The sequence below is a fragment of the Danio rerio genome, chromosome 5 (assembly GCF_052040795.2).
Source record: "Danio rerio strain M-AB ecotype USA chromosome 5, GRCz13ab, whole genome shotgun sequence".
NCBI classification, from domain to species: domain Eukaryota; kingdom Metazoa; phylum Chordata; class Actinopteri; order Cypriniformes; family Danionidae; genus Danio; species Danio rerio.
Genome location: NC_141025.1, coordinates 21082312 through 21098814, shown reverse-complemented (window position 1 = coordinate 21098814; position 16503 = coordinate 21082312). Strand labels below are relative to the sequence as shown.

Below are 16503 nucleotides of genomic sequence, written 5' to 3'. Positions count from 1 at the left end.
TAAATGATCTTTTGCCCCACTTACTATTCAATTTACATTAAAATTTCAGCTTGTTAACAATTATGAATTCAGTTTGTATAACAATATAATTTATATAAACTATTTCAGTAAATGTTCCGGAGATAACATATAAAAACAATGCCTACCATGAACATTGTTATTTTGTCCCATTCACGTTTTATTTTCCATTATAATTTCAGTTTGTATAACACTGTAATTTATATATGTTATTTCGGTAAATGTTCTGGAGATGACCAATCAGAAAAATATGGTATACAGTGAACTTCATTGACATTTTACCCCATTCATTTTTCAATTTACATTACAATTTCAGTTTGTGTAACATTATAATTTGTTATTTTGGTGAACGTTCTGGAGATGACAAACCAAAACAATACTCCGCCTTTACCGTAAACTTCATTGATATTTTTTCCCTACTACTCAATACACATTATGATTTAGTTTGTGTAACATTATAATTTATATATGTTCGGAAAATGTTTTGGAGACAACAAATCAAGGCAATGCTTACCATGAAATTCATTATTAATTTTCCCCACACCAGGGATAATATTAGTCTGGTGATGAGCGGTGCCTGGTTTTCTCCAAACATAATGCCTGGCTTTCACTTTAAAAAGTTCAATTTTAGTCTCATTAGCCCAAAGAATTTAGTTTCTTATGGATTGAGAGTCCTTCAGATGCCTTTTGGCAAATTCCAGGTGGGGAGTGGCTTCAGTCTGGTCACTCTACCATACAGGCCTGATTGATGGATTGCTGCACAGATGGTTGTCCTTCTGCAAGATTCTCCTCTCTCCTCAGAAGAATGCTGGAGCTCAGACAGAGTGACCATCGGGTTATTGATCACCTCCCTGACTAACAAAATCCTGGTGGGTCCAAACATCTTCCACTTACGGATGACGGAGGCCACTGTGCTTTCAGAACAGCAGAAATTTTTCTGTAACCTTCCCCAGCCTTATGCCTTTAAATAATCCTCTCTTGGAGGTCTAGAGACAATTCCTTTGTCTTCATGTTTGGTTTGTGCTTTGACATGCACTGTCAACCCTGGGACCTTATATAGACAGGGGTTTGGCTTTTCAAATCATGTGCAATCTAATGAACCATCTTATGAATGATCAGTGAAAACAGAATTTAGAGCTTAATGACAAAGGCTGTGAATACTTATGTACATGTGACTTTTCAGGTTTTTTATTTTTAATAAATTTGCAACAATTTCAAAAAATCTTTTTTCACATCGTCATTATGGGGTATTGAGTGTAGAATTTTGAGGAAATAAATTAATTTAATCCATTTTGGAATAAGGCTGTAACATAAACAAATGTGGAAAAAGTGAAGCGCTATGAATACTTTCCAGATGCACTGTATGCTATTTCGGTAAATGTTCTGGAGATGTCGACTCAAGACAATGACTACTGTGAACTTCATTGATATTTTGCCCACTTAGTATTCAATTTACATTGTAATTTTAGTGTGTATAACAATTATAACTAAATTCAGTTTGTATAACATAATAGTTTGTAATTTCAGTAAATGTTGTGGAGATGTCGACTCAAGACAATGCCTTCCGTGAAGTTTTTTGATATTTTGCCCTTTTTGCTATTAAATTTACATTATAATTTAAGTTTGTAAAACAATGATAAATTCAGTTGGTATTACATTATAATTTGTTATTTTGGTAAATGTTCCAATCACGAATCAAGTCAATGCCTACTGTGAACTTCACTGATATTTTTTCCCATTCACTTTTCAATTTAGGCTACATTATAATTTAACAATTATAATTTATGTTTTGATAAATGTTTTGGAGATGACCAATCAAGACAACTCCATTGAAATTTTGCCCCACTGACTATTCAATTTGCATTATAGGCTATAATTCTAATTTGTATAACAATTATGAATTCAGTTTGTATAACATTACAATTTATATGTTATTTCAGAATATGTATTTCCAAAATGTGAGAATAATAATGTTTAGCTAGTATATTTAATTTCAAATATTCAACGAGAGAGAATAAGTCCATAAATGTAAATAAATTGCACTGCACAGTTGAAATTCAAAATAAATATAGCTAATAGACAGCTATGGAAAAAATGAAGAGACCACTTGCAGTTTTTCAGTTTCTCTGAATTTACAGGACTTTTAGGTAGCCTCTGGTTTAAGTAAAATGTTTGTTTTATTCAACAAAGCGCTGATAAAATTTCTTACATATTTTATAAAACAATATTGTGAAATAGAGTTTTTTTTTTCAAACAAATAACAAACAAATTTTTCATATCACTAAATATTGTTTTTTAACATTTCTGAAATTAAAACACTGGAACTGTGTTGTCTAAAGTAAACAACTTGTGAAAACATGACCTTTTTGTGATAAAAAAAATGCTGTAAATAACATTTTTATTTTAAATTTGAATTATGTCATCTGCGATTTACAAAATAGGCTATACGTTTTACCAAAGACTAAAATGGCCTAAACCTTAATGGGACTTCCAGAAAAGCTGAACATGTTTAAACATTATTTAAATGTCATCTTTTGCTTTATATTTAATCTTAGCTTTTACTGCTGGTGCAATTTAGTGATGTACAATTCTACAAATACCTCTAATTCTACAAATTCTACCTCTAGAATACCTATAATTCTACAAATGTTTTCTACAAAAAACCAATATAAAGTTTGAATAGGATATTGAACAATTAATCAGTCTTCAAACTTATAAGATTAAACGTATAAAAGCAAAAAAGACGTACTTATGTTGCCAATGAAAAATCGAGATGTAGCCTAGCCTAATAATTTTAAAAAGGGATTGTTGTGATGCAAGAGTTGATGTCTAAATCTGGCAGTGCTGCTTGTTCAATTAGGCTACAGATTTTGGTACAGATTTAAAAAATCCAGATCAATGAAATACTCAGATACTTTTAAATAATAAACTATTATGATTTATAGTTACATTCACTAAGTTCTTTCTCTTCCTATTTCTTCGATCAGTGTGGTGTAAAATGATCAATTCCATGCTACAAGTTAGGTTGAAAAGTGAAGGAATCATGATGTTTTTTTAACATTGCTTCATGCATTAACAGTAAAATCCTGTTTTAAACAAATATATGAATTTGTGTTTGTGCTTAACCTCTATTATCTAACCTTACTACAGCTGTGGCTTCGTGTGACTGACAAAAAGCACGCCATGAGGGAGAAATTAATTTCTGAGAATTGCCTAAAATATAACTAAATCACATTACAAACTTATTATGCACTCCATCTATAGCTAATGGACTACACTTTGGATTTAAAGAGACTGTTATTGTTATTATTATTAAACTGCTTACTAAAATGTTTAGAAAAATGTATTATAATAATGAAATAAATACAACTAAATGCTAAACTTTTATTATGCAAACCAAAATGTGGAAATTTTCTAATAAATGGGGAGAAAATTAAGTTTGTAGCCACTGATATAGATTGTGTTTGTGGCAGATAATCATAGTTTATGACATTCATTTTACTTCAACTTAGTCCCTTTATTAATCTGGGATCGCAACAGCAGAATGAACTGCCAACTTATCCAAAACATGTTATATGCAGTGGATGCCCTTCCAGCCGCAACCCAGCAAAGTAAAAAATTTATACACACTCACATTTACTGCGGCCAATTTTGGGGAAAACTAGAACACCTGGAGAAAACCAACGCCAAGACGGGAAGAACATGCAAACTCCACACAGAAATGCCAACTGGCCAAGTTGGGGCTCGAAGCAGCGACTTTCTTGCTGTGAGGCGACATTGCAAACCACTGATTAATTATATATATATATATATATATATATATATATATATATATATATATATATATATATATATATATATATATATATATTTTTTTTTATAGCTTTGAAACATTACATAAAGTAATATTACAAATTCCTATAGTTGCTATATCCAGGAACATTACAATAATTACAACAACAACTAGAAATGATAATGATGCAAAAACATAACAAGAGAAAAAAAAAAAAATGTAAACAAAATACTTCTATACATATAAACAAAAATAATAACTTAGGATATAATCATCGACTACAGCGGGGGATCAGTACCAGAGAAAAATAATTGAAATCTAACATTAAATCACTCTTTTTGTTTTTAATTTGCATTAGAGACTTTTTCAAAGTTTCCATTTCTAATTTAAAATATAGCATTTTGGTATACATTTCGCAAATTTGTTTATGTATAAAATATTTACCTTGTAAAATGTAGAAGTTAACAACATACTCAAATGTTATTTTTGTGAGTGAAAAAGTGCAAATGACATCTTTTAAAGATGGCCTGTAATTAACATTTCTTTGCCCAAATAACTTCATTCCAAAATTTAAGAGAGACATCAGAGTTATGGAAAAGATGAGAAAGGTCTTCCTCATGTATATTACAAAATGTGCAAGCATTATCAATATCCATGAATTTAGATAAAGTTGCAATAATACAAAATAAAAAATTTCCCAAACAGTACCGTGGACATCATTTCCGCTTACGACATGTTCGTCCTACTCCGCGAAAGATCCGGCGCGAAACCACGCGCAATGTTTAGTTCCGCGCGTGCGGCGCAGTGAAATATGCCTTGGTGCAAGCAAGGAACTACAGACAAGCTTGTACGAGAGTTTTTACGCACTGGGGCCGCTGCAAGGTTAGAGTTTACATGAAAACGCATGATTTGACGGCTGAATAGTGAACCTGTCTAGCTCAACTAGGCGCAAAGACGCCAGTAAAATGGTGCCAGCTGTTGCACAGTATGCTAACAGACATTCGCATTTACTATTATGTATGCATCGCATTCATCGTCGCAGATAAAATAACAAGCAAATGTGTCTATTTACGATTTTAATACATTCTAAAGACATTTAACAAAATAGGTGCTGTAATAAATATGTTAGGATAGTTCTCTTCATAATCTGATTGAAGCTAATTAAATCTAGTCTTGACAACAGATGTGAAGTTAACTCTTATTGGTATTACTTGATTCAGTGTGCAGCATGAATCAGCTCTTCCATGCTTCACTTTTCCCCTAAAAAAGTGTGTTGTGTGTGTAATGATGGCTTACAGGGTTTTGCCAGAGAGCCAGGCTTAATGCAAACACAGCTGTCAAGGTCAGAGTCAGTCTGCTGTCCTCCACAGGTGTCCCTGCTGTCTGTGCTGTTTGCCCCACATTTAAAAACACTTGTATCGCTCTGTTCAGGAACAAGATGATGAAGAACTGGGGCGTGATTGGTGGAATAGCTGCTGCCATGGCTGCTGGAGTCTATGTACTATGGGGGCCAATTTCAGACAGGAGGAAGAAGAGAAAAGGTAAGGTGTCCAACCTCATTTTATCAACCCCAATTATCCATTATCGTTCCTCTTTTTCCTTGATCGAGACACAATTTCACTCACATGTTTACCTCTTTCCTTCTTACTGCTGATAAACTGGAATCGACAGATTTAGTAGGCGAGCGACAGTTTTAAGGTTCGCTCTGAGAATAGAATAATCATCAACAGGATGTGACGGAGCATGTCCTCATCACTCCTTGGCCAAACTAATTAACAAATTAGTATCAGCAGACATCTTCAGTTAAACTACTATGAATGTGGTTAATATCACCGTATTGTAATTTCTGCATTTATGTAACATTAAAAATTGTGACAAATGTTGCATTTCCCCACAATAGAATAATTCCAGTAAATGCTGCTAATGTGAAGATTATGTATAGTCACATCACGTTAAAAGTATCGCTAGTATATGTATATATATATATAGAATACATTAATTCATTCATTTTCTTTTTGGCTTAGTCCCTTTATTAATCTGAGGTCGCCAACTTATCCAGCATATGTTTCACCCTTTCAGCTGCAACTCATCACTGGGAACCATCCAAACACTCTCATTCACACACATACACAACAGACAATTTAGCTTACCCAATTCACCCTCAAGTCTTTAAACTTTGGACACCCAGAGGAAACCCATGCAAACATGGGAAGAAACATACAAACTCCACACAGAAATGCCAACTGACGCAGCCGAGGTTCGAACCAGCGATGTTCTTGCTGTGAGGCGATTGTGCTACCGACTCCGCCACCGTGACGCCCTAGCTAGAATACAGAAAAACTATTTTTTGATTTATAAATATTCATATGCAGAGTTAAAATTTATTTTCTTTTTACATTAAATATGTAGCACCACATTGGTCCTGCAAGCCATGACACTCACTGACACATTTCAGTGTATGTCTCAACCATAGACTGTAAAATAAAATGTACAGCTTATTCAATCAGTCAGACAGACAATAATTATTTGTATGGCAACCTTGGTATTTGAAATGATTTCTTTGAGTCATTTTGAACGAATGCTCCCTGAGCACAGTACACTCATTATGAAAAAGGTAGATATGTTACAATACTGTAGAAAAGACAACTGAATCTGTGCTTGCTTAATCCATTTTATAAGGGTTCTAGATATGGAGGTCAATACGGTGTTATCAAAAAGGCAAAATATGAACCTTAGCATAGCACTTCATGTTTGTCCACAAAGGAAAATATGTGTCCTTCAAAAGTTTATATTATGTTGTATTATGTATATACTGTAGTAACAGATACTACACTTTGTGTTGTGACTGTAATTAAAGCCATAATTACTTAATTATTTAATTCATTTTAGTGTCCTTAAAGGAAGTATACAATCTATGATATTACCAATTTTATCAGCACAAATAAGGTTTTATTTTATTATATTATTCATTCATTTTCCTTAGTCCCCCAACTTAGTCCATTTATCTATCAGGGGTTGCCACAGCGGAATGAACCACCAACCTATTCAACAAGTTTTACGCAGCATATTGCCTTCCAGCCACAACCCAGTACTGGAAATTATATTATATTATATTATATTATATTATATTATATTATATTATATTAAATTATATTATATTATATTATATTATATTATATTATATTATATTATATTATATTATATTAAATTATATTATATTATATTATATTATATTATATTATATTATATTATATTATATTATGATTACACTATAGTAACAGATGCTATACTTTGTGTTGTGACAGTAATGATTGATTAAATCTCTAATTTCTCTCACAGGTATGGTTCCTGGTCTGCTTAATCTGGGGAACACGTGTTTTATGAACTCACTTCTCCAGGGCCTGGCAGCGTGTCCTTCCTTCATCCGATGGCTCGAAGACTTCACAAGTCAAAACAGCGCTGATCGAGAGAGAACGGAAAGAGAAACTCAGCTGTCCAGATCTCTGATGCAGTTACTTAAAGGTGACCATCTCCCATCCACTCAAACACAAATATAATGTTAATGTATGTTAATGCACTTCTACCCTCCATTAAACAGCCCTGTCGAGTCATGATCCAGGAGAAGATGATGTTTTAGATGCCGGAGGCCTTTTGGAAGCGCTCAGACTATACAGATGGCACATCAGCTCATTCGAGGAACAGGTTAGATGCAGTTGCATGCTTTAGAGTTTATATATGCCTAAGTTTTGTGTTTTTTATTTCTGAAATATGAAAATGACAGTATATCTCTCAATACCCCCTCAGGATGCTCATGAGCTCTTTCATGTTCTCACATCATCATTAGAGGAAGAACAGGAACGCCAACCCAGAGTCACTCACCTCTTCGACATGCAAACACTGGAGGTAAACAAGAGCAGCTACCATACCTTTAATGCATTATTAGGCCCTAAACAAAAGTTTAGCTCAGAATTGGACAAGTATTATTTTTTAAATATGCAGCACATTATGTGCATCACGGTGACGCAGTGGGTAGCATCCGCTGTGTAAAACATATGCTGGATAAGTTGGCAGTTCATTCCGCTGTGGTGACCACTAATTAATAAAGGGACTAAGCCGAAAAAAAAGGAATGAATGTTGCACCTTTGCATGGAATAACCTGCAAACAAAGTTGCAGTTTAAAGAGATGGTTGGTTTCACTACATATTTAGAAAAAGACTTTAACTGAGCTGGAATTTGAAACCTTGGCATGTAGCTGTTCTGACTAGATTTTTTCCTGGTATAATAATAATTATCATTATCATCATTATTATTATTATATTTATTTATTTGTTATATATTAATATTGATTATCTCTCAAAACACACACACTTAAAAACACAGTAGGTTTAAAAGCTAAATGAAGCCTATTTGAATGCTGTAGGAATGGTTCTGAAATTCAATCTATGAAAGAAATAACATTTTCTGTGGACTTTTGTTTTTAGATTGATAAGGTGTGATATCATTAGGTAATTTTCCAAAAATATTATCATGTGAAGACAAAAAATGTGAGATTGATTCTATACAACAGTTCAACAAACAAGAAGTTAATATTGAGTATGGTAACTTATATACAGCTAAAGTCAGAATTATTAGCCCCTCTGAATTATAAACCCCCCTGTTTATTTTTTCCCCCAATTTTTGTTTAACGGAGAGAAGATTTTTTTTCAACACATTTTTAAACATAATAGTTTTAAAAACTCATTTCTAATAATTGATGTATTTTATTTTTGCCATGATGACAGTAAATAATATTTGACTATACATTTTTAAGACATTTCTATACAGCTTAAAGTGACATTTAAAGACTTAACTAGGTTAATTAGGTTAACTAGGCAGGCTAGGGTAATTAAGCAAGTTATTGTATAATGAGGGATTGTTCTGCAGACAAAAAAAAACTTAAAGGGGCTAAAATTTTGACCTTAAAATGCTTTTTAAAAATTAAAAACTGCTTTTACTCTAGTTGAAATAAAACCAATAAGACTTTCTCCAGAAGAAAAAAACAACATTTAAAAAATATTTTACAAAAAAAAATAATAAATTTAAAGGGGGGCTGAAAATTCTGACTTCAACTGTACGTATACAATGCCATTACTGAAATAATATTCATGCTCATGATACTGTAAACTTGAGTCTTAAAGCAACACTAGTGTTTATTTCAATCAATTTTTAATCAATTAGACATTCGTAACAAGTGTCTCATTTACTTTCAAAATGTATCAGCTGTTTTTAAATAAATAGTTTAAAGGAGACCTATTATGTCTATTTTTACAAGATGTTAAATAAGTCTCTGATGTCTCTTGAGTGTGTATGTTAAGTTTCAGCTCGAAATACCAAACAAATAATATTTTAGAACTCTTTGAAAATGCCCCTTTTAGGCTTTGATCCTAATAGGGTATATGCGGAGCTAGTGTTTCTTCCCATACTGATAAACTTGTGGTGAATGGTTAATGCAACTTTTTTCCATTTTATACGGTTCCTTTTACAGCATCGATGTTGTAATGTAATTAAATACAATCAGTTAAATTGACTTTGGCATTCATTTAGTTGCTCAAGCATAAAACGAGACAAAAAGTCGTTTACTCACACCACCCGTCAGAATCGGAAAGCTAGCGCAAAAGTTCCATTGAATATATTGGGGTAAAATAGATGTTCATATTTTAAAGTGAAGATGTAAAGAAATTAAAGAAAAACTTAATTTAATGCAGTGCTTCTTGTACAACCTAAGACCCACTTTATATCGAATATCACTCAGCCAGTGGAGATCCCTGATTTTTTTATTAAAACTGACCTTAAACACGCCGATTTTGTAATGGCATACAGTTCACCGGAAACCCTTAACCCAGGTTACTGACAAATTAAAAGTCCTTTAGCATACCTCCGCATATACCCTTCAATTTTGGTGACTGTCGCTTTAAATTTAAATTTAGTTTTGCTCTTTTCAAAGGAGGACAGAGTCAGCATAGTGGAAGATTCAAAAACAAGACTAATGAGGGAGAGATTGTCGCTAATAGGCGGGACTTTCCCTCTCTAATGACATGTACAAAGAGAGAATGTCAATCAAAGTGTTTCTGCAGACTGATTTTATCAAGAGTGATTCTAAATAATTTAATTAGTAAATTTTTACCATTAGAAGCTGCTTATATTAACAGACTATTGACACGCAACTTTGTTTAAACTCCTTGTAAAAGTGATTTTTGCACAATAGGTCCCCTTGTAATGAATAATTCAATAAATCATTCATTAAGATAAGATTTGCTGCCACCTACTGGCAGTTTTTAGTGTCATACTTATTTATCAATGACAGGCCCTAAACAGTATAGTATTTATTATTGTTTCCAAACAAATCTTCAGCAGTATTTTTTGTAATATTGCACACCCCTACTGACACTGCTATGAATGCTTTCAGAAATCTGTGGAGTCCAAAGAGAAAAACATTAGTTGTCGAAGTGGAGGTAAATGAAGACTTCCTTCTTAAAATATTTAGACATTTTGTTTATCATCTGATTGCATTTTTAGGATTGAATAATTTATCTTGTTCATTTCTAGGCCCACTGCATCCTATTCCTAGTTTATGGAGAACTAGGCATCCTTTTCATGGACGGTTAACAAGTTATATGGCTTGCAAGCGCTGTGAACAGCAGGTGATTAAATCAGAGTTGTTGTTTTTCTTTTAAGTTACATTGGACATAAACTAAATAGATGTTTATTAATAAATAATATAGATGATTCATACAATATTTATTTATAATATAAATAATTCATAGATAATAAAATAATAGATAAAATAGTTAATGCTGTCATTTATTCCAGAGTCCTGTGCATTATGACTCTTTCGACAGCTTGTCTCTTTCGATCCCTTCAATACAGTGGGTGAGCAAACTTGCTTTGTAATACACCAGTACTACTGTAGAATAGCTTTAGTCATCACTATATTAAAATGGATGACTCAGTTAGTGTTATACAGCAAGACATGTACATACAATACAATTTGCATCACATGTATTCATACATCATTTTTTAGGGTCGACCTGTTACTTTGGACCAGTGTTTACAGCATTTCATCTCCTCTGAAACCATCAAAGAAGTGGAATGTGAAAACTGCACCAAGGTATGACGTATGTAATAATTTGAGGACAAGTTACTTTAGTATCATTGTACTTGATCATTTATTATGTAAACACCAACATGGCATACAAGAAAAGAAAATAATGGGCTTGATTTATTTATGTGTTCCCTCTATTAATTAGAGCATGCACACATTTTACAATTTTTTTTAAAGAAATTGTGCACTTGATATAATAATTCATGCTCTCATTCTACTGTAGATAAAGTGTACACAAAATAAAAATGTGTTATATTTCCTGTCTTCCAACTTATTTTAAACATTATTTTAACATTATTATTTTAACAGCATATTAAGACAGAACTATAAAGGAAAGAGTTTTTCACAAAGAAGCTGGATATTACATGTAGTGCAAATAACATAAATAAAGCACCTGGTTATGATTGTTTATGGGATAGTTCACACAAATATGAAAATTGTGGTCACACTTTACAGTAAGGTTCATTAGTTAATGTTAATTAATGCATTTACTAACATGAACAAACAATGAACAATACATTTACCACTGTATTTGTTCATGTTAGGTAATGTTAGTTAATGAAAAAACAGTTGTTCATTGTTAGTTCATGTTAACTCATGGTGCGTTAACTAATGTTAACAAGCAAGGACTTGGATGTTAATAATGCATTAGTAAATGTTCAATTATGATTAATAAATGCTGTACATGTGTTGTTCATTAGTTTGTGTTAGTAAATGCATTAACTAATGAACCTTATTGTAAAGTGTTACCAAAATTGTTTCCTAAACATTTGATCATTCAAGTGGTTCCTAACATTTATGAGATGCTTTATTCTGTAAAACACAAAAGAAGATATTTTGAAGAATGCTGAAAACCTGTAACTATTGACTTCAATAATAGGAAAATCTAATACTATGGAAGTCAATGGTTACAGGTTTATAGATTTCTTTAAAATAGCTTGTTTTGCGTTTGGAACAAGTAATGGGTGAGTAAATGATTCAGGAATTTTTAGTTTTTGGAGAACTATCCTTTTAAAACAAAAGAATGAATTAGTAAATCATGCGCTTAATTTAGCTGAGGGAACTAAAGAAATGGATGGACCTTTTCACATTTCAAATGTACATACGTTTTTAAAAAAATATATAAATATTAAAAAACTTTCAAGGATTTAAGATGCTGATGACCATTAAATGCGCGAAAAGGAAAAAGCATTAGTAAATCATGCTGAACTGCTCACAATTCATAATTTTATTTAATTTTTTTGCATATCATGCGTGGGGCTCCATAATTTATAGTTGAGTTGATTCTCTCTGTCACTTTTGTAGCAGCAGGCTGGAGAGCTTGTAAATGGAGAAGTGCTTGAGAGTCAGAGGACGACATTTGTCAAGCAGCTGAAACTTGGAAAGGTAGACCTGACTGAAATCAAAAGCCTTTCCTTAGAGCAACAGGGCTCCAAATAACGTCCTGTTGTTTTGTGTGTGTTTCTTTCTTTTGGCTTTTAGTTGCCTCAGTGCCTCTGCATCCATTTGCAGAGACTGACGTGGTCTAAAGAGGGCAGTCCCATAAAGAGACAAGAGCATGTTCAGTTTACAGAATATTTATCTCTGGATCGATACAAACACTGTAGTGCTGCTCAGAGCCAGCAGAAGACCAGCAGAACAAATAAGGCCAAAGCTTCCGCAGACCCAAAGGACAAAGCCATTGCTAATGGTGTTGGTGAGAAAATAGGAATTGAGACTGTCATTTAGATCTGTGTGATTTGCTCTGTGTAAAGCATCCTTGAAATCCTTTAGCTACTTTTATAATAATAATAGTAATATCTATTATTAATATTATTATTATTATTAATATTAATTATTATTTACTTGTATGTGTTTGTTGTGTCATGATGCTACTGTCCAAATTTTATTGCCCCTTGCGGGATTAATAATGTTGATAAACTTAATAATAAATATATTTTTATTGTTGCTTATTAATAATTATTACTATTATTATTTCAGTTATTTATTATTTTATTAACTTTATAAATAATTGGAAAAATAACTAATTAAAATAATAATAATAATAAAATGTTTATTACTTATTGTTATTATTATTATTATTATTTCAATTATTTATTATTTTATTAACTTTATAAATAATTGAGAAAAAAACTAATTGAAATAATAATATTAATAAACTCTTTATTATTACTTATTATTTCAGTTATTTATTATTTTATTAACTTTATAAATAATTGGAAAAAATAACTAATTAAAATAATAATAATAATAAAATGTTTATTACTTATTGTTATTATTATTTCAATTATTTATTATTTTATTAACTTTAATAAATTATATTTTTTATAAAACCCATCAAATAGGCTTTTTTTCAATTTTATTATATTAATAATATTTATTATTATTATTATTATTATTATTATTATTATTATTACTATTATTATTATTATTATTATATAGAATATATTAAAAATATGATTATCCCCAAAAAAATCATATTGATTACGATTAAGATTTTTTTTTATTTTTCAGATTCAGAGCACTGTAATAACAACAAGCCGCAGTCCAATGGAACTTTCCCCTCTGTCTTTCTGCACTCACCTGGTCTAAGCTCACAACTTAACCTCACGTACGACTACAGGTAGATTCATTCCTGCTGTTATACCAGAAACTGCATTTGAGCTGAAGATTTTCTGTGTTGTAATCTCTGTCATGTTACCTTTCCTTTCTCCCCTTGACTCCAGCACCTCGGAGTACCTCTTCCGCTTAACGGCGGTGCTGGTTCATCATGGAGACATGCATTCGGGACATTTTATCACTTACCGCCGCTGTCCTGCCGCTCCACGTGGGACGTCTCCATTCAGCTCGCAGTGGCTGTGGGTGTCTGATGACTCTGTGAGGAAGGCCAGTCTTCAGGAGGTGCTCTCCTCCAGTGCATATCTGCTCTTTTATGAGCGAATGCAGAGGCCTGGTCTGAGGGTAGAAGAGTAGCATTTCAGCGGACTTAGTTAAACGCCAGAGTGTTATTAACTCTCCATTCCATGCTATATGCTACTTATGGCCAAGTGGATTTGTGCATCCCAGTGCATGAAGTTTGGCATGCGTATTGTTTTTTTTCTTTCTTCATGAGAAAGAGAGAGAGAAAATTTGGGTTTTGCATATCACAGATAGCACCTTAAAGAGATAGCTTACCCACTTACTTACCATTTACTTGATTCTTTCTGTCAAACACTAAAGAAGATACTTTGAAGAATGTTGAAAACTGGTAGCCATTACCTTTTGTAGTATTTTAAATGTCAACGGCTACCGAATATCTTTTTATTTTTTTATTTGTGTTCAACAGAAGAAAGAAACTCAATAGGTTGGAGCTACATGAAGGGGAGACATTTTTAATTTTTGGGTGAACTATCCCTTTAATTTGGCTCTGTGTTCATGGCAGTTGTTGTTTTAGTCAATATCTGAGAGTGTGAGCGATGCTGGACATGATTACTGATATGGGATTTACAAATATCTAAAGTTGGTTTCTGTCTGGAAAACATCAGATTTCATGATAATGTTGCAAAATGACCCATAATTGTTGCCTTGCTCATTAAGCTAATGATTTGCTAGACAAAAGTACATTTTACATGTTTCTAATGCTGTTTTCTGTTTTTTTTTTTCATAAAATTGATAATGTGTCTGAAAATAACTATTGTTAATGTGTTTATGCAATTCGCATATAAAGTTTTTTGTAACATGTAAACGCCACTAAGTTGTTTTTGATTCACATTTTGAGGTTAATTAGAGAAGAACACATAATGATGGGATGCAGCCACATCTACACGTAGAACAGTTTTCTTAGAAATCCTTATTTTGTTTTGTTGTATGATCGACATATCCTTTGTCATTTTAACATAAGTGAACACTTGGAGAGGAAACTTAAACACGAAGTAGAAAATTGTAACCTAAATTTCAGCTGTTGATTTACCAAATGGACTTTTCTCTAATACAAGCATTTCAATATACATCCACGTCCAGTGTTACTCTGTAATTCTTTGTTATATGTTGATTGTACATGATGCAGTTTGCACAATTGTATATTTTTATGATACTAGCGTGTATGATTGTGTGGGTGAGTATTTTTTTCACATGTAAATTAATTTAAATTAAATAAATTCTGCTACTGTCAAAACATCTTGTTTTTTTACACATTTTTTTTCCAACAACTTACTATAATAACTATAAATGTTCTCTGGTTTTAAGTAAATTGTGGCTGAGCAATTCCAGCGTTATGGGTGTGACGTTTGCAGTAAAAACTCAAAACATCTGAAATCTGTAAACATTTAAAAAAAAAAATAAGGAAAAATAAACGTGTTATGGATGTGATCAAAAAAGTTTGCCAGTTTTGCAGTATACAACATACTTTGTAGAGTGTCTGGGAATTAAACTGCACAACCCAAAAGAAACAATGCTAATCAAAAGGAAAACAGTTGTCTCTCTAAAGTAGAGGATCCTAAACTTTTTAGCCCATGACCCCTGAAATAAAAATGCCAGTGACTCACAACCCCCAAATTCCTCTGAGGTGGTTATAATTATAAAAATGTTGTGCACACAACAATAGGCCTATATAAACACTAGCATATTAACAGCAAAAAAAGGTAACAGCCTAACAACCCTATCATTTTTAGTAATTTAATAGTTGATTTAATATTAATAAACTGGTGGGCACAATGTTTTCAGTACAAGTCTATTCTATGTTTAATTTTGGAGACCACCAAACAGAGATCATTCTCAATGTTCAGTTGTAGCCTGTATTTATTTTTAATGTATTTAATTGCCATAAAAGTGTCAAAGTTTAACCTAGCGCTATAAATCAATCTGCTGCAGCTGACGCTATTGCTGTTTTTAATTTAATGAAAACACATAATCCTATAAAAAAAATAAATGAAAGGCTGAAGGTTTTTCATTTGCATGATGTTGTTTTTACTAACAACTACTATTTTAATCTTCTGTGGGTTATGGTAAAATATAGTAAATCTAATAGTTTAATAAAATGTATTTGACTTCTGGAAATCATTAAGCAACCCCCTGTCATTGCCCCATGAATTCATAGGGGGTCCCAACCCTCACTTTAGGAATCACTGCTTTAAAGGACAAAAATGATTGATTTTATTTCATATTTTTGCATTTATAAGGAAAATGCTTTGTTGTGGATGTGATGTCTCACCGTTATGGATGTGAAATTGATACTTGTGTGACTTTGGTAAATCAAATATAATTGTTTGAAAACATTGACAGAGACATTTTTGAGTACTTTTACAGTACTTAAAATACAAGCCTACAAAAAAAAAAAAAAAAAACTTAAAAGGGGTTTTTCTATATTGGTTAAACCTTAATTTTTTTCATAATATTTATGAACCCAGCAACCCTGCTGACAAAAACAGCATATACTGGTAAAGTATGTTTTGATGCTGGTCTTGCTGGTCTCAGTGCTGGTCCAGCAAGACCAGCATCGAGACCAGCAAACACAGCATTAAAACCAGCAAGATCAACAAACCAGCATATGCTGTTTTTTCTGCAGGGAAGCTTG

The 16503-nt window shown here is 32.3% G+C and overlaps 2 protein-coding genes across 9 annotated transcripts in view; one reads left to right on the top strand and one right to left on the bottom strand.

The window, feature by feature from the left end:
- The window catches only part of sgsm1a (small G protein signaling modulator 1a), a 766057-nt gene that overhangs the window by 620065 nt on the left and 129489 nt on the right, over window positions 1–16503 (bottom strand). The window lies entirely within an intron of this gene.
- On the top strand, window positions 4585–15105 carry usp30 (ubiquitin specific peptidase 30). 8 transcript variants are annotated; one of them, XM_087252127.1, is made up of 14 exons: window positions 4647–4828; window positions 5110–5153; window positions 5243–5352; window positions 7151–7333; window positions 7410–7513; window positions 7616–7714; window positions 10257–10302; window positions 10397–10491; window positions 10661–10720; window positions 10872–10958; window positions 12261–12338; window positions 12435–12648; window positions 13467–13575; window positions 13679–15105. In XM_087252127.1, the coding sequence occupies exons 1-14, from the start codon at window positions 4799–4801 to the stop codon at window positions 13923–13925; spliced, it is 1506 nt and encodes a 501-aa protein (XP_087108253.1). In that variant the 5' UTR covers window positions 4647–4798; the 3' UTR covers window positions 13926–15105.

Bases quoted from the DNA above. Each gene is read 5' to 3' on its own strand.
- usp30 (XM_087252123.1), top strand. From the start codon at position 5,056: ATGCTTCACTTTTCCCCTAAAAAAGTGTGTTGTGTGTGTAATGATGGC. The intron at 10,959-12,257 runs GTATGACGTATG...TCACTTTTGTAG, and splicing joins AATGTGAAAACTGCACCAAG to CAGCAGGCTGGAGAGCTTGT. The intron at 12,649-13,466 runs GTGAGAAAATAG...TTTATTTTTCAG, and splicing joins AGCCATTGCTAATGGTGTTG to ATTCAGAGCACTGTAATAAC.